This window comes from Stegodyphus dumicola, chromosome 5 (genome assembly GCF_044657685.1).
Source record: "Stegodyphus dumicola isolate Sdum_Otavi_A_Nest chromosome 5, ASM4465768v1".
Lineage (NCBI taxonomy): Eukaryota > Metazoa > Arthropoda > Arachnida > Araneae > Eresidae > Stegodyphus > Stegodyphus dumicola.
In genome coordinates, this window is record NC_140772.1 from 38,505,171 (window position 1) to 38,524,954 (window position 19,784).

The window sequence follows — 19,784 nt, forward strand, 5'->3', positions numbered from 1 at the left end:
TGTATCATAGTTGCCTACTTTGCATTATGATCTGCCATAAAATAATTTTTTCTGAAAGGATAAAATAAACCCACGAGGTATGAAATAAACATTTCTTATTCTTATGTATACGGGTTTATCTTACATTATCCTTTTTGAAGTATTTTTAAATAAATTTGAAAAAGCAACACATTTGCCTAAAATAAAAATTGTTAATTTTTTTTTTTTTAAAGACAGTCAAATCTTGCTATAGCAAACCTGTAAAGGAAAAACTTTTTGGTTCTATCCATTTTCCTTAGGTTTAAAGTTATTTTATAGAGCTACAGCAAACTTCCAAAGGTATAAAAAAATTGGATATAACAAACTTTTTTTTCGTAACTTTTTTCCAAATTCCTGTAACTTTCAACTAATAAAATTTCTAAATCCTTAAATTTTGTTTAAGCTATTAGAGTTTTATCATAATCCCCATAATTCCCTGCATTTTAAACAAAGGGCTATGTGAGACAGGTATAGCACTCAATTCTTGATATAAATATATCTTGGGAAATACAACCATGTCATGCACTGAGCCAAAGAACCATTGATACAAAACACTCTCAGCTCAAAGCTGTTGCTTATTTGTAATTTTAAATCCATGTTTTAGATCGAACTCCGTAATTGGAGAGCTGGATCTAAACCAAGGCTTTTATGCCAAGTAATATTTCATGTGAAATTTAATGTATAATGAAACAATTTTATTTATTGTACCTTGTTATAATTAACTTTTAATTTGCATTTTTTAAAAACTAAATTTACTATCCACACCTTTTAGGAGATGAGGCCGGTGCTAATCATCATTTCAGTGATTCATCAATCAATTTTTATGCTATTTTGTAAGGAGATACATCCCTCCTTATCAGATCACATATAGTGGGGTTTGGCTGTATGAATTAACGTGTTTAATGCATGTACATATGTGAAATACCACTTAAAGAATTTCTAACCTAGAGACGGGTGGAAAGCAGATTAGATGAAATACTTTATTAATTGCATTGTAAAAGATTTTATAGCATTTTGGGAGGGAAAAAACTAATGGGATGAAATTTAGTTGAATTTTATGTCTGATTGGAATATTACTTAAAACTGAGAATCATTTTAATAAAATACCTAATATGCAATTTTATCATCATTCATCATACAATTCAAACTGGTAAATGAGAACTGAAGGAAATATGGTGTTTTGTGTATTCTTAAGTTTTAATATGTGTGGGGATGTGGGTCATATTAAAGATACTAGGGCAATAAAATTTTGATGGATTAGAAGAAATTGTCAATGCAAGGCATTTTCAAGGTTTTCTAGTTGTTCTTATGTTCTACTAGTTATTTAAAATTGACTAAATTCATGTAGTCAATAATAGATAGTCACTGTTCAGTGTTGACTTTACATCAAAAGAGAGTTACATGCTGAACTGCAAGATCTGTTAATGCACTGCCTTTTGGAACAATGCTATATCTTTATTAGAAAATGAAATGTTGCCTTTGTCTGATAAAAGCTATTGCTTAACCAGATTAGTAGTACACGATTTCATAACAACTCAGTGCTTTTATTCACTTCAGAATTAAGATTTATTTAGAAAAAATTATTTTATAAATCCTTAAAATGCTTAATAGTGTTAGTAAATTCTTCCTCTTCAATAGACCAAATTCACTGTGAAGTCCCAAAACAATATTAATTTGTGTAACAAACACTTAAAATGTTTCATATAAAAGATGAAAATGCATACAATGAAAATAGCTAATATTTTTATTTGAACAATAATGAAACAGAAGTTGATGAGTGGTATGGAATGATATATATTTATATAAATTTTTTCGAGAAAATTACAAAAATTACCTTTTCCATATCATATCTGATAAATGTTCAGAAATGTCTTCCCAAAATACTCAAACTAAGGTGAAATTACTATAAAAACTATTTTAACCACAGTACGAATCAGAGCCTTTTAAATTTAATTATTTAGAATAAATAATTACTCGCACACAAAAGTTGAATAATCTCTACAAGAGAAATACAAATAATTTTTATTAGAACAAATTTTAATTAGCGAAAAAATATTACCTAGCAATTTGCAGTTATAAAAATATATAAAATAAAAAATTTCACAATTTAACAAAAAATTTGAAAAATGATTAAAATTAGTTTCAATTCCTATTGCACAAGTTGAAGCGATTAAATTCAGAGTATATTCTTAATATACAACCAGCCTTTTAAAACCAAACATTTTTAAACAAAACTAGCTTAAAACTGAGGGCTAACTTTGTGTAAAAACTGAATTAAAACTGCTAAGATGTGTAAAAATGCAAAATTGCCAGAATGAGCATTAATGGTTGCTGAAAAACAAATCACAAGAAAAGGAAGACAGGATGATTGAGGCTCCGAATACGGATCTGACTGATGGTGCCAGGAAAGAAAATATATAAAATACATATGATATTCATCATTAACAAATACATATAGTCCCGACACTTTGGTTGTCGGCTTCTGTTGCAAAAAATGTACACTTTATACCATGAAACAAATAATTATCCTATGATTGATGCCACTACTTCACTGACATTAGGATCAGTACTCCTCACTGCAATGTTCATAGTTACTCCTTCGGTTTCAGCACGTAGAGCCAATTTTGCTCTCACTAGAACAGTGTGTCCTCCACGATAGACACCGGACAGATAAAGGACATGTGAACTCTTGTTCTCTGGCACTTTGTCGGACCGTTCACATGGCTGCATTCCCAGGTAATGTAAAATGTTCTTAATTGCTTCTAAAGAAAGAAAAATGCACTAAGTAATATTTCTTATTGTTAATAAAAAGTTTAAGAAAACTAGTCTCTTTCTTTCTCTTACCTTCAAGTGTTTTTAAATTAAAAGCATAGGTATCTTCGAGTTCATTTTTGGCAGTGACTTCTTCCCATGCTGCACTGAAGTTTGTTTTTAAAACTTTCTGCATGTGATCGCTTAATAAAATGTCCAAATCTTCTAACTGTAATCAGATTTTGATCATCACTCATTTGTTTTAGAAGAAATATTTTTGGTGCAAAAAATTAAGCATTAGACTTTATGAAAAGAGTTAACTGAAATTAATGAATTAAAAATATTTTGTGTAGCAAATTAACTCACATCTTTGAAACAAATTTAATCTCACTTTTTTCAAAAGACTGACTAAAAAAAGAAATACATCTAATACAGCCTTTCTAATTTTGCATAATATTTACTCCAATACTGATTTTAACAATCACAAATTCTTAGAAATGACTGCACTAGTGAACAAAATAGTGAGCAAAATTAAACACAAAACAGTGAGAATTTCTTACAAACAATAATTATAAAAAATCTATCAATTTAAAGCTGAATTTGTCAAAAAAGTTGCCATGAATATATTATGCATTTACAAATTGGCACCGAATACATTAACTTAACATTTTAAATAACACACAGAATGTTACTAAACTATTTTAAATTGAAAATGAGAAATTCATTGCATAATTACATACAGTCAAAAGTCGTTAATTCGGACACCCATAATCCGGACCTCAAAGCTACAAACTTTCTGCGCATGTGTAGCGTTCATGCATGCGCACAGGCGTTTACGAGTGCGCGTAAGACCTTTACGGATGCGAATATATTTTTGCGCATGCGCGTTTAATGTGTAACGAACGGTATAATCTAAGCAAAAATTATTTAATTCAGTTAATGTTGCAGATTGCGTTGTTCCTTAATCTTCGAATTGGATCCGGCTTATTATTTTTTGCGGACTGTTAAAGCAATTTCATAAAAGTAAGCTTGAACTTTCGATTATATCAAATTGAATTTCCGATATATATTTACTAATATGTAATTTGTATCTACAAAGCGAAAGTATGTTTTGAAATCCGAAATCTGTTTATCAATTTCACGCTGCGGATTGGAAGTTGATCTGTCAGCACTATCCTTATCTTCAGGGCAGATGTTTTTATTTTATTTGGCTTATAATTCCTTACTAAGTGTAGTATTTCATTTCGTCTTTGATATGATTTAAATCAAGTTCCTCGTCATTGTCATTATAATTCGCTTCGGATAGTGAAGAAAGTGGCCCACAGGTTATTGAAAATGAAAACATTTCGATTGACAAATTAGTGGGTATTCTTGACACAGCATTTATAGGACTTGAACAGCGGAACTTTGTAACTAAACAAGAAATTATGTCTGTTTAATAGAATTAAAGAGAAAGTATTATCACATGAAACGAAGCAACTTACATTGAAGGAAATGTTTAATAAAGTAAACAAATAAATATTAAGCTTTTTCTTTTTGTAAATTTTGATACCCTTTAGATCATAATTGTTCTTTATTTCATAAATTACGGTTTCATATTTTTAATTTTGTAATTTCTGCATGCCATCTTACCAGATTTAAACTGGTGATCTATAATCCAGAATCGCCGAAGTCCCGATTAACGACTTTTGACTGTATTACATAAATTTCCAAAAATATGGTAAAAATTACTAACCACATATTCATCTTCATAGCCTTCATCATCATCTGTCTCACCACTATTTGGATCACAGTCTTTTACTAGATATTTTAAAGTATTGCCAAATGTACCAATAACTATAAAAAAAAAATATTGATTTTTTGTTTTTCAGCAATATAAGAAAACAATGATAAAATACTGATAACTGAAGAGGAAATACGAGAATGCTGATAAACATAAAACTGATACTCACAAAATTACAAAATTCATTTATGTACAGAATTAATATTATGGCAGAATGTGCTGAATGCCTTGAAATAAATGGATTACCAATGACACTAGTAAGTGATATTTTTACACAATCTTCTTAGGAGTGTGAGTTACTTTTTTTCCTATAGATATATCTAGAAATTAAAAACATATTGGTTTCCATATTAATGGCATGGATGGGCCTACTGATTCTTACATAACTATTCTCTCTTTGGATGTATGCAGATAAGACACATCACAGTCATAGTGTCTAACTAAATTTGTTTTTTTTTTTGCTGCCAAGGTAAAATGTCAGTGTTGGGAGAAAACATAGTATACATTGCCAAATTGAATTTCTTAAGCTCCGAGATTTTCAGCTATAGGGTGGTATATGCAATTTTATTTTTTGTCTGTTTGGGAAATCTAGGGGGACCACACAAGGTATGCAGATTGAGAATGCTGACCTACATGAATACTCAGGGCTTTGCATATGTATTTTTAATTTTTTCACTGATTATTCCAAGTTATCTCTTCATATATACTGTGATTAATTATTATCATGAGAAAACTTGGGCATAAAAAAAATTGTCAGGACGATTTGTTTTGTTTTTACTTGGCCTGAAGTTTAAAAAGAAAAATATTCTGCTTTGATTGGTAGTTTGCAAAGCTTTTTTGAAGCGTTTTGTTGTTGGATGATGGGAGTGGACATATGTTTTGTGCAATTTTATGTATGGTCACTGCTAGATAAGTAACGATAGTTAAATTGGAAAAGAGTAAAAAAACGGTGAATGTGAATGAAAGCAATGTAGAAGATTTTTCAAATAGTGATTATAAAGAGGTAAGAAGTGATTCTTCTGTAAGTAGTCTTATGTATGGTGAAAAATTAAAAAGTACCTCATGGAAGGTGAAAAATTAAAAAAAAAAAAAAAAAAAAAAAAAAAAAAAAAAAAAAAAAAAAAAAACTGTCACTTGCTCGTTTTATTGCAAAACCAGGTATGAATTTCAAAATTCATAATATCTGTAATAATTTGGAATTTTTCTATATTTACAGAAAATATTTTGATGATGAACCGATTGATATTATTAAAACCAAAACTTATCGGCATGTGGCAAAGCACGCTTGCAGATTGCATTCAACATCATAGAAGTCGTTTGAGAAATAGAGTCAAAACTCTATTTCTCAAAATAAAATTCTTTTAGGGGGGAATAACTATTCTTTAAGTTAAACAAAGAAACTGGATCTGCAAGATTATTGGAGTAAAAATCAGTTGCAGAATATGCCATTTTTTGCAACATTACTGTCATACAGATGACTTTCCCAGATAAAGCAAAACTTACACTTACAAAGACAGTGATGCATGTGATGAAAGTACACATCCTCATCCAAAACTACACTGCTGGCCTTTAAAACTGCAACACCATGAAGGAAAGCAGATACAAAAAAGATTTATTGCACATAAACAGTACGGCATAAAGGAAAAAAAAAGATTAAATTTGTAAGCATTTAGAGGTTTACAGAGGTGCAACATTAGTAGAAACAGCTACCAAACCTTGCAGCTAATACGGCCCTTACCCCATTAGGCATGGAATCGAACTGGGCACCTCATTCCTCTGGGCACTCCCATAAAAGAGATTCTAGAGGTAAACCAGTAAGAAGAGAGACCAGATATCAGTGTATTAAATGCCAGGTATCACTTTCTATAATAGTTTTTGAAACAAGGAAAAAAAAGACTAATAAAATTTCTGCATTTGGCAGAGACAACTCGGAATAATAAACTGGTAATAAAACAAAATGCTTTCAAACCTGTAAAAAATTAAAAATTCAACTTAAAACCTGCATATTGTTTTGTTTCAGTTCCTTATATTTAATAATGGAATAAAAAAATGACGATTTTTTGCAATTTTTTTTTTCAAAAAATTATAAGGGAAGCAGTTAAAATGAGTGGTAACATCCATCAAATAAACACTTTTTAAAATTAACTTTATAATAGACTATATTTCATATTCTGATCTGCTTCTGCAAATGCAATTTATAACAGACTATATTTCATATTCTGATCTGCTTCTGCAAAGTTGTTTGTTCTCCATGTTTTAGATTGTTTATGAAAGAAGTCTATAAGGTATTTCTCCCGCCTTCCTGGTGTGGTGGTCTGCATGCTGTGCACGTATTCCAGAGATAAGCAGTTTGATTCCCGGAGAAGGTGTTGCTAATTTTTTCATCTTGCCTACTTCCAAAAAAATACCTAATGTCTCTACACCGCCGCCCAAACTAAAACGGTGGTGGATGATGAATCTCCCCACCTAGAATTTGGCAATCAGGATCCCTAAAAATCTCAGTCACCCTTTAAAAAAAGAAAGGGGAATATATAAGGTATTTCTCCTGCTTTCATGGTGTGGTGGTCTGCACGCTGGGCATGTATTCCAGAGGTTCGTGGTTTGATTCCCGGCGAAGACATAGCTAATTTTTCATCTTGCCTGCTTCCTCCCTCCCCCCCAAAAAAACCCTAATGTCTCTACAAGCCTCCATGAAGAATTTTCCATGAACAAATAGATTTACTTCATTACACAAATATAAAAATTTAAAAACTCTTCTTCAACTAACCATCATTTGAAATATGAAATTTCCTACTTAAGGGGACAAGCGACATTTCGAATGGCAAAACGCAACTATTCTGAGACGAAAGTTATTAGGGTACAACTTTTCTCAAAATAAACTTACACTCTAGAGTCTTTTTTCATTTAAAGTAGACAGATTGTTCCTTATATAAAACACATAAAATATAAATTAAAAGCCTAATGTTTTTAGAAACCAGTTGTTTAATTTCTTTTACTTTACGAATCTCTTGTGACAGTGTGCTAGTTTGGTATACTTTTTTGAAAAAATACTGCACCAAACCTCTTCAAATGTTGCATGATTATTAAAAACATATCATCATTTATTTTTTAATACATCCAAAACTAACGATTGTAAATTTTATATCCTGCATATTTGCAAAGAACTGGTTAAGAGGAACAACCATGGAAATTTTAAACCTTCCAAAGTGTACCAAAGAGGGGGGGGGGAGAAGAAGCACTTTTTTTTTTTTTTTTTCAAACATAGAGAAATGTTTGGCATGACATTTCTCTATGTTTGAAATACAGAATATTTTTAACTTCGCATACAGAATATTTTTAACTTAACCATGTTAACTTAATCATGTTAATCTTCTAACCATTTTAAGTATTTCAGCTGCACTAATAAAACTCTTGTTTCTGTAAAACTCTAGAAGTATTAAGTCTGCAAAACTCTTTAAGTTAACCCTGTATCTGCAGCCTTAGGCTGGAACTGATTAACAAAAGAAAAATAATAACTTGCCTACAAGAGGATCTGTAGGTAGGCTCACGCAAGCATAAGTTGTTCCAGGTATACTATATTGAAGTTTTAAACAAGGAACATAACAGACTACTTCAAATCCATCACTTGGTTCAACTTGGACATACACATTTTCTAAAACTTGATCTGATAATGTATTTGTACAATCAAACTGCAATAAATAATTAGAAAATGATTATGAATAAAAATAGTTCTCTTTATATCATCAATACATTATCACATACATAAAAATGAGAAAAAAGTTGATGCCCAAAGATAATTTGAATCCTTTACCTGAAGTACAATGTGATTAGTAAATGTATGTTTTATGCATCTCACTACAAATTCTGTTTCAGATTCTGTAAGTTCGATGGGAAGTGATGACTTGAATAATGGACCCAAATTTAGAGCAACAAGCTCAGGAACAGCAGCTAATTGTTCTAATATAATTATAAAAGTTTAAGAAATTAATAAAATTTTAAAACATAATAAATCTTCAATAACTACTAATGCTACCAAAAATAAGAGTAGGTATGTTAAAATATAAATACCAGCAAATATATCTTGCCGAGATGCAGCAACTTTTTCTTTAGATTTACCAATAACTGGTACTTCTGGAAAAAGAATTTAAAAATATTAAAACTTTGCTTGAAACCGGGGGTGGGGGAGAGGGGGAATTAAACATTGAGACTAATATTCTTAATTCTATTAATATTAAAAAAAAAAAAAAAAAAAAAAAAAAAAAAAAACATAACTATCACATGCAATACCATTAAAATAATAGAAATAAATATAAAAAGGATTACAGGTAATAAGCCAGATATGATATTAGTATCTTTCATTGTTTCCTTATTAACATATTAATTTAATTCATATTATTAAATATAGTTATTCATTTTCTTTTACAGCTTAATTACACAAGGTAAGCTGAATTTACAACTGATGGTATAGGATAAGAAGTTACAGAAAAAATATAACATCAAACTCTATTCTACTCTATATAATACGAACATCTACATGTGACAGCAAGTGTTTTCATATTTGTTATTGAGTATCTCTACAATGCTCTGCTTTTCAATGAAATCAAAAATAAAACTATTTCAGTTGCTTTGGCATTAAATTCCAAAAGATGTGAACTGTTCAATATGCAGAGGCATATTTCATGGAAATTAGACCATCTGTTTAGATGCAGTGTTTCCCTAACCTTCTTTGAGCTATTGCCCCACCTAATCCTTTCTAAAATTCTTATGCCCCCCTAGCATATACATAATTTTTAATATTCAAAAATTGAAATGTTCACGAACGAAACTTGTATGATAGGTTTCAGGAAGAAAAAAAACTAGGAAATCTGGTGAGCAAACGCAGTAAGTAAATTTCCAAAACACATAATGGAGAACTGAAGTTCAAGCACAAAATAATTTTAATGAAAGTTTTTTCTATATTATTTATAGTAATCATTTATTATTTACCTTTATCGAAATCCTTGGGCTTGATGCAAATAGATTTCCTCAGTCTTCAGTCAGAAAGAAATTCTCAAGACTTTCAGTTTTATTATATATAGCCGATTCTTTTCTTTTCTTTTTTTTAGGCAGCAAATCAATCATTTATGATGAGAACATTTTCGAATTGCCTCCCTTAACCATCGAATTGGGCCCCCACATTGGGAAGCACTGGTTTAGAGAATCTCATACAGATTTTTGATATGACATGAATTATCATCCAGCTTATATATGTGTGCGTATAATATAAATATAACTTCAACATTACATTGGCAATAGCCCTTCATTCCTCGTTTTAATTAGGACACTTCCCATCTCTCTATTCTAAAAATAGTAACAGCTTTTTCAAAACTGCTCATATCTGCATTAGGTATAGTTTTAAGACAATGAGATTAAAGAAACATTTTACTATAAATATTACTGCAATCTAACTATGCATTCTCCTTCTATGCTTGCTGATGCTTAATTAACCCACATCTGTTTGCTTTTTGTAGTATCTTCTATTGCTTAAAATGTGATACGTCATAGCTTAACTACTGTGGTATGCATATTTGCACCATAATCATGTGTGAATAAAATATTGCATCTCCAGAATTGTTCTATCCAAAAAATAAAAGTATATTGAATTTGGCCACATCTGTCTGCCAGCCCATTACAGCTGTTCCCAAATCCTATTACATATTACACATATTCTAACCTAGAACCACTTGTTTAAAAAGTCTGAGACAAGCAGTTCCTCAGTACAAATTCCAATTACTGCGTATTCCCCATACACACAAAAATTAGCTTTTACTGTTCTTCTGGACAATAAAAGATCATAAAGATTAGATGCTAGTAGATTATTGGAATAGATAATATGCAGATTTTGTATACGAGGGGGAAAAATGTTTTGTTCGACGATGAAACGGGTTGAAAGGCTGTTATAAACAATTATCTTTAAATTCAATCTTGATGCAATAACCATTTTGAACGTGAACTGTTGTATCACAGTGGACCTGCACTCAGTTAAAAGTAAAATGAGAAAAAGTAATAAAAACTAATCATCTTGGACCTTTTACAAAAATTTTGTTTGTTTGTTTGTTTAGGAGCATTTTCCACCTTGTTGCACTATTTCATGACTGTTAAAGTATAAATTGATATTGCATCATTCAATAGGCTAAATATGCAGTATTGCATCACATTTGCAATTTCATGCACAGTTTTGCATCGAAAATCTTTCATTAAAAAGGTTTAAAATACGATATTCATCATAGCATATTACATCTTAAACAACATTTGAACTTGTAATAACTATTCAGAAAGTTAAAATTAACAAAGATACACATTTAAGGGAACAGGTTCTCTTTGAAATAAGTGATCTGAAACCTGTAGGATATATTGACAATTTTAATTACATTCAATGAGTAAACTCCAAATCACAGCAAAACCTGTCAATAGTCAATGAGGAAAGGATATTTTTACAACTTTAAAAGTGTGCACAAAAGGCATATATCTTTTAACATATTTACATTTAATTTAAAATCCAAAATAAAAAAATTTCAACTTATTACAAGTATAAATATCACAAAATCTACTACTCTATTTCTGAAGTGTGCTGATTTTCTGCATTTTTAATACAATATTCAAGATTTTTAAAAATTTAAAGAAATATAGCACATTTCACTAACAGCTTTAGTTATTGTATGAAAAACTCCAATAATTTAAACTCTACTAATATTCAAACTTTAAATTCAAAGAAATTCTTGGCACTTTTCTAGACATTCAAGTAATTGATTTCTTTGTGTATAAATTGCATCCATTTATTAAAAATTCACATCCAAAATGAAGCACGTAAAACATTTTCCAATAGAGATTTAAAAAAAAATTACCTGTTTTCTTTTCTTCTGAAGTTAATGGTTGAGTAGCAAGTGGAACACTCTTTATGTCAAAAGGCGCCTCAGAAGGTTCAAGAGTATATTGATGAAGAGCTTTTTCCAGACCTACAATTGATACCTGCAAACCTATAACATAAACATGAGTATGTTACAAATGTAAAACAACTACTCTTGCCTTAAATGTTACTTTTAACAAGACTGCCTATAAATTCTATCACAAAATCTCTTACCCCCTCAATACATTAATTGTACAAATTTTAATTTATAATTTTTAGTATTACCTCACAGCTCTTCATAATGAATATTTTTCTTTTTTCTAACAAACCAATTCCTTAAAATAAAGGAAATTAAATCCCATCTTTATCATATCAAAATTTAGCTGAATATGTGACCATATTTTATACAAGTATATTAATAAATAATGGCCCAACAGACCTTGGTTCATTAAGATTTGGAATGCCAATGGAGTACAGTCTATTATCCATTTGATGACTTGATTTATTTTATCGGCTCAGTAGGTTGTAGGACTACCTTGGACGGCGATACAAAGCAACACATCTAGGTACAGAGTCATTGAGACTACAGATGGTGTCCTGAGGAATGGCTATCCATTCCCTGTCAACCAATTGCCACAGTTTGCCTTCAGAATGCAGCAATGGCATCCAATCACTTCCCAAATGTGTTCGATTGGTGAGAGATCAAGCACGTTGACTGATGCGAGGGTGGCTGTCAGCGTTATACAGCTGATAAATGGCACTGGACACTCTCTGAAGGTATGGATCGTAACATATCATCTACGTATCGTTGGGCCATCATAAAGCCCTGAATACGAACTAGAGGTAACCTGGAAACGTACACAATTGCGCCCCAAACCATGATGCTGTGTTGTCGCGCAGGGTTTTCCACAGTTGCTGCCAGAATGGACCTTTCTCTACATCGACGCCACACTCGTATGTGGAAACTATCACTGGAGAAACAAAGCTTGACTATCTGATAACATGATCCTGTGTCATTCCGTCGTCCATGCTGCTTGAGCCTGACACCATTGCAGATGCTGTCACCTATGATGCAGGGTTAATGACAGACTTCTTAAACACCACGAGAGCAGGCAACAAGGCACCAATCGATGGCAAATGGTTCTGGTCGATATGGTAACATTCAAAGTGTCTTGAAAATGGTGCATAATGGAGGTAGAAGTGGATCGCAGGTGCGCCACTGCTTGTTGGCGGATGCGTCGATCCATGCATGCTGACGTCACTCTGGCTGCAATGGCACCCCTCAAACTTACCAGATTTCACCGTTTCAACCACTGTTGCCACAGCCAGTGCATTGTGGATGCATTCAGGTATATGTCAGCCAAGATTTGCCACATGGACCAACCTGCCCTTCTCTGTCCAATCACCATTGCCCTTGTAAAATTGTCTGCTGGAACTGCCTCCATTTGCGATGGCCTGGCATTCTCTGCTATTACACATGCCCGAGACAAGAATAAAATTTCTACGATGATTTCCCTAGTAGAAACAATGGCACAGAAATTGAACATTCTGCAGATTCCTTCCTTTATACCTTCAACTTTGTAATATGCTTTGTAGTAATCGAATGCCCTCGATAATACTGCCACAAACAAATGCCGAAATAGTATGGTCATTAGACTTTAATCCATTAAGTAAATGAAGGAGTATAACAGTCATAAACATATCTATGCTCACAGAAGATTAAGGAAAATATTCAGGAGTTCTATTTTTGCATTTTCCTATGAAGAAATAATGAAATCCTCATCAGTATTAGGTTTCAAATCATTCAGTGAACACTTCACTACTGAAAGTACCACAGAAGATCCATAAAGCTTTGCAGCACAAAGGCTGCACCATAGATGATGAGACTATAGTCCAATTTAGACTTGATTAATGCATTGTACATGTGAAGCATCAGTGATCTGCGTGCCAAGCTGTATTAAAAATAACTGGAAGTAGATTTAAGAAGCTTTGAACATTTGTTCATACATATAATGGGATGGAGAAAAGTTAGCTTCCTATTAAATGAAGCAAAGAAATTTTACTTTTGATATCACCAGGATCAAGGATTTCTACAGGTCAAGCTCTAGGCTTCTTTTATGACAAAACTGAATACAAAGTATCTTCTGATTAGAAAACTTAAATACTTCATGTGCCCATTCAACAATCCTGTTCAAGGCAATTTGCCATTTTCTTTCTATGTAATGCATATCAGCATCCTAGCACTTATCAGGAGATCATCAATATACGAGTCTCCATTTACTGTTGTGGGGACTACATTTACAATAACATGTTATAGTGGTACCATATACAAAATTTCAATGCTCTAAGGCTATTTGTTTCTGAGTTATGCAAGATACATACATACATACATACATACAGATGTCATGAACAAATATCTTCTGAATAGATTTTACAATTTGTTTTGGAAAAAATCTGATGTGTACACAACACGAGTTCCTTGTACGGAATATTAAGTTATGTGCACTTTTCCTGCATTTCATTTAAACATGTTTAATTAACAGTTAACGAATTTTGAATTAAATCCACTTCGTCGATAGTGCACAAACAACAATAGAATAAATGCACTCTTTAAAGTTCACTATAATACCCTAGCGACACAAAAGCCTAGTACCTAGTACCACTATGGCACTAGGTTCACCTAATTGTATTACATCTCATTCATTTTATAACTCAGAGTGCACAAAAATTATATCATCTGAAGAATTACCACAAGTTCTATTCAAATACTATAATAAATCTAAAACGATGTATAAAAGAAATTAAACAAATAAAAAAGAAATAGTTTTTCACAGACGATTCAGAGCCACTTGTCTAATGCTAATTCAGTTCTCATTTCGCAGCAAGGCAAAAAATACATAAAAATTCAAAATATTTTCATTAAAAATTGAAACATATAGAAAAACATAAAACACCAAGTACAGTTAAAACACTAAAAAAATTTTTTTTTACAATTGAAATTACAGTTTTTATGCAAAAACAAGCAATTCAGGAAGCAGGGAAGACGGCAGATTTTTCGGTGCACAAAACCGAAAGTTTACCTTTAGTCTTGCCTGGCAAAAAAACACTGAAGACGTAGAAACTGCCTTAATTTGTTGCAAGTGTTATGCTGAGTCAATATATGGGATAATTAAATAACTTAAATGATAATTCCAGAATGAATTAAACATAATTTAATTCGTTACTAAAAAAAGACATTACTTTGTTGTTGCAAAGCTTAGTTTCTCTAGATTGGCAACAAATCTACTGTACTGCTAAGTTTCAAATGTAAACAAATATGGCTGCTATGACAACCAAATAAGGCTTAGCCACACTTTTAAATTGTTGATAATTCTACAATTATAACATGCAGGTTAACTAAAGGCATAAAAATCTTAACTGGAAGATAGGAACAACATAATTCAATCATTTTTAAAGCTAAAAATGCACAATTTACAAACAATAAGAATAAAGAACTGAGCTCACTGAGCCGATTAACAGAGTGGATATACGTATATACATATATATGTACTTTTGGTATGGCCAATTGCAACTAAAATAAGGAGGTGCACATCTATATATTACAGCAGTTTTATATACAAAATTAATTTCAAACTTCTGAGGGCACTCATTTTTCAGTCATGCGAGATACATATATATGTACATACAGACGCCACACACACACAAACAAAAAAAAAACACCTCTTCAGAATTCATTTTAAATCAGTTTTATAAATTTTTTTTTTGGGGAAAAAGTCCTTTATTCTCTCCTTACGTATCGATGTCACGCGAAAACATAGTTAAATTGCATTCAAGAGTGGTCAAAATGGATATTTCCGTTGAAATACGATACTCAAAATGCTTTGCAATTACAGATTACAATACTTCCTTTTTACTTCGTAAAAGGAAGTTAAAAAAAAAAAAAAAAAAGAGAGTTCTTTATTCTATCTATTCATACAGATGCTGCACAAAAAATATTCAAATGGATTTGAGAGTGGTCAAAATGGACATTTTTGCTCAAATATGACATCCGAAAATTTTCATGATTACAATACTTTCTTTTCACAAAAGCATTCCAAAGAGCTGTTTCCAAAACTAAAATGTTACCAACTTATTTGGAATTCAATTTGATAGAGACAAAAGAGACTTTTTCTGTAGATAACACATAAGGTGGCAGTTAACCATATTTTCGAGAACTTTGTACAGGCAGCTGGTACGAGTGATTACTGCTGTGGTTTTTTAGGTCCTTACCTTGCTTTAGTATAAGAATGATGAAAGCTTTTCTCCAGGCCACTAGAAAAATATGCCCCTTCTACACCATTATAAAAGATGAAAAGAACTGCTAAGGAGTTACTGGGTAAAAGCTAAATCACTAGACGATTAATATCAAGATCTGGACTAGTTTTAAATGTCTGACTAATTCAAGCACGGTGAAATCACTTTACAGCTTTCAGAATAAGTAGTATAAAAAAAATCAGACTCTTTTCAGCTTAAAGTTTACACAGGAAGTGAATGCCAGGAAGAGCTTCTGGCACTAGAGATTATCAAATACAAAACTACAGCACCAAAAGCAATTTGCAACGCTATAGGACGTCAGGAAACAGCATGCGAAGAGGTAAGAACTGCTCTTAGCCGACCACAGTTACACAGTTCTACAAGCAAGGTAATCTAGGGCTATTATGGGGTTGAAAGAATTAAAGAAGTTCAAGGCAATATTTAGAAATAAATTATGTATGCACAAGGTAAGATAGCCATGCATTTGGAACAATAATTAAATATGTGTACAAAGAATATTTATCATATGTTTAGAATATTTATTATATATACACAAAGAAAATTTACCATTTAGAATATACTGTGAATAAAGGCCTTTTTGTTTCTCATTTAAGATGTTCAAGTAATATGTTGCTCTGTCACGCACTTCATCGTCAGTGTCTAAAAGGCTACGCTGAAGTAAAACTGTAACATTTGGAAGAAGTTCCTCACAGTGAGCACCAAACTTGGCTAATGAGCTAACAGCCGCTGAAATTAAACTTATTGATTAAAATTATTAAGTACTATTAAACATAGTGACACATAAAACACAAAAAATTTGAAATAGCTTCATTATATCTTAAAAAATAAAGATAATTTATTTCATTATTATTTAATTATACTATTTTCTCTTCAAATATATAATATATACAGACAAAGAATTATTTTCAGATGACATGACACAGACAAATGATAACGATGTTGGAGCTTGTGATTTTTTTTTTTTTTTTTTTTTTTTTTTTTTTTTTTGTTAAAAGTAAAGGCATGTATGCATTGTTTTAGATACTCTATATTAAACAAAATGTAAATTTGCACAAGTTTTACATTTTTGAGGAAATAATTCTCAAAATTACAGAAACAACATCCAGCTGAACTGGCAAAAGCAGTGGGCATGCCCATTTCCCACATTCACAGTATAGTAGAACCTCACTTAAAGAGCATAATTTGTTCTTGAATCTTACTCATAATGCAGCACACTTGTTAAGAGAAACAATTTTTTCCATAGGAATCAATGTAAAAAAGTATTAATATGTTCCATTCCCCCTTCCCCCAAAAAGAAAAGCTAAAATTTCTAATATAATTTGTCAATTTACAAAATAGTTGTCCAATGATGTTTTGTTTTTGCTTATGCTTCTGAATTTGCAGTAATGAGATAGCATTATTATTAAATTATTAAATTATTTTTGTAGCATGCATAGCTACGGCTTTAATAGGATGATGCTTCTCACTGTACAATGCAGTTTCCCACGCTTTCAGCATTTTCCTTATTTTAAATAAGGAAATCATTGCTTTGCTGAGGCTGTTATCTCCTCCACAATTTTTAGCTGTGATACAGAATGTAGCTCCATAAGCTCTCCAGTGGTCAACTCTTGGCTACTCTTTTCTACTACTACTTTCACACTAGCTTATCAATGTCATTGTTATCCACTTTTAGTCCCATAATCTTGGCCAAAGATACAATCTTGTTGATTACAGGCTCCATAAGCACTTGTTCAAAATCCTCGGGATCGTGTTCGACAATGATGTTCGGCCAAAGCTCCTTTCTTCTTAGACTTGCTAATGTTAGATTTACCAATGTTATAATCTTTTATACAAGAATTTGAGTCATTCTTTTTCTAAAATAAATTTTGTTATCCCTAAATCCAAACATGTATAAGAATGCATATAGATTTCAACACAATATTCAGGAAGTAAAATAAACAGAGCAGAGAACAGAAAAATCCCTACTACATAATTCATGTCCAGCCACTCTTTTTTGTGAATAAGTTGGTCTGAATCGAGCATGCTTATTCATGCTCATGGTGACAGCTGTTGCAATTAAATAACAGTGGAGATGCAGACAGGATCCTATACGTGATGTAATAACATCTCCATATTACTCATTCTGAAAAACATTGCCCGCTAAGGCAGTCATTTTTTAACGTTTTGTTTTGCTAGTTAAGTGAGGTTTGACTGCACTTTAGTTGGCAACTGAGAGAGGACTTTATGCAGACAAATGGGTGAATAAGCAAGATTGTATAGTTTGAAATTTTGCAAGAAAATACAGGGTTTTTATTTTTCTCAAACAGCATTATTATTAAATTATATCATGGTTATTGACATGATGTTAGCCTATACGTGACTGAAAGAAAGTCTGGCCCCTCTTATATTAATTATCAATAATTTTCAGATATTTCTCATTTGTAACAAGGTAATGATTAAAGGTATCTACAAAGCAGCTAGAAAGGCTTTAGTTCAACCTTTTCCCAAAGAGGTCATCAATTAATGATTACATGCTAGATTTAGATGAGATAAAACAGGGCATAATATATGATTAGATTTAATGATAATTTTTCCAAATTAAGAATCAAATTATGTAGCCTGAAATTAAATTTTTATTTTACACATGCAATAAAAAATCACTCTTGAATAGACATAAATTAATGTGAACTATTTAAAAAACTGAGTAAAACAAACTTACCTGCTCTCACTGGAGCATTCTCAAGAATTAATCTGTTGTAAATATATCGAATATATTTGCCCGGCTGAGATGTTTTTGGACCTTCTTTTCCCAACAGATATAATACTTTAACGCCTAAAGAGGTGTGTTCACAGTCTTCAATGAATTCACAAAGGTGAGCTAAACCTGTTTGAAATATTATAAAATTCTGAATTAATCACTCTCTTGCTATATATAAATGCAAGAATTAAAGTTTATTTTACCCAATATGCTAATTAACAATTTTCATAGTAGCAAAATTATAGTTCACATTACAGTAACTTAAATAAAATAATTTGATGTCAAATTTCTGATGGATTGGAATACTTTAAATGCTTAACATTTTGTTTGAAATTACATGTATATTATGAATACAAGAACTCAAATTTTTAATTGCCATTTTCAAAAACAAGAAATAATTATTTTGTAGCTGAAAGATAAATTCAAGACATTTCACCTTTATCACATAAAATGAAATTTTAACCTAAAGCAAAAACCTACACAGAAAATATTCAAAAGCAAAGAAATTGATGACTTAATAGAATGTAACAATTATCGACCATTTCCCCTTACCAGTATTCATACTATACATACTTAAGAGAAAATATCACAAGCTCACCGGCTTCTTTCCCTTCTGGACTATCTTCAATTACATTTATGATTGTATCAACAATTGCCTTCTTGTATTCAAAGCCTCCTTCATCTCGTAATATACCAGACAGGAAGTTCATCATTACATTATGTTTCCGAGGAAACTTCTGACACAATGATCTGAAACAGGAAAGTAGAAAACAAATGTGATTATTGTACAAAAAACACATGCATCATATTTATGTTAGTGTTTTACAGAATAATATAATACTTTAAAGTGTTTCAAATGCAACATAACTCTCCACCTCTATTCACAACAATAAAAATCTATGCAATAATTAATTTTCAAATATTAAAAATAAATACAGTTTTTTTAACTAACAGTTAACAGTTTACATTTAAGTAAGCGATAGTGATGACTGATAACTTAAAACAGTTTGACATGGACCTGAAGTTAAATTAGACAAGAGCCTTCCAGATAAAAGCGAGATTTTGGTAGAAATGCTGGCTGAAGGGACAGAACTTTTGCTTATGTCTGCAGATGGGTATTTATGTAAAGCAATATGGTATCAATATACACAGTCAGAATGCCTTTTGCATACTGTTAGTATGGTATGTTAATGTATTTGAACAAATTAAGTATACCATCACAAACGAAAGTTCGAAATGAACACACAGTTCATTTCATCAAGGACAAGTGAGCATAATGAGTATGCCATAATTAA

General features: G+C 31.4%; 1 protein-coding gene across 2 annotated transcripts in view; it reads right to left on the minus strand.

Moving 5' to 3' along the window:
- Window positions 1-1,744: 1,744 nt before the first annotated feature.
- The window catches only part of gammaCOP (coat protein (coatomer) gamma), a 60,504-nt gene continuing 42,464 nt past the window's right edge, over window positions 1,745-19,784 (minus strand). For both annotated transcript variants that reach the window (XM_035351418.2, XM_035351419.2), the window contains exons 13-22: window positions 19,088-19,239; window positions 18,451-18,615; window positions 16,299-16,478; window positions 11,437-11,568; window positions 8,621-8,683; window positions 8,364-8,509; window positions 8,073-8,241; window positions 4,505-4,605; window positions 2,863-2,998; window positions 1,745-2,780 (exon numbers count right to left, since the gene is read on the minus strand). In XM_035351418.2, coding sequence (XP_035207309.1) covers window positions 2,542-2,780; window positions 2,863-2,998; window positions 4,505-4,605; window positions 8,073-8,241; window positions 8,364-8,509; window positions 8,621-8,683; window positions 11,437-11,568; window positions 16,299-16,478; window positions 18,451-18,615; window positions 19,088-19,239 — 1,483 coding nt within the window. In that variant the 3' untranslated portion in view covers window positions 1,745-2,541. The remainder of the gene's footprint in view (window positions 2,781-2,862; window positions 2,999-4,504; window positions 4,606-8,072; window positions 8,242-8,363; window positions 8,510-8,620; window positions 8,684-11,436; window positions 11,569-16,298; window positions 16,479-18,450; window positions 18,616-19,087; window positions 19,240-19,784) is intronic.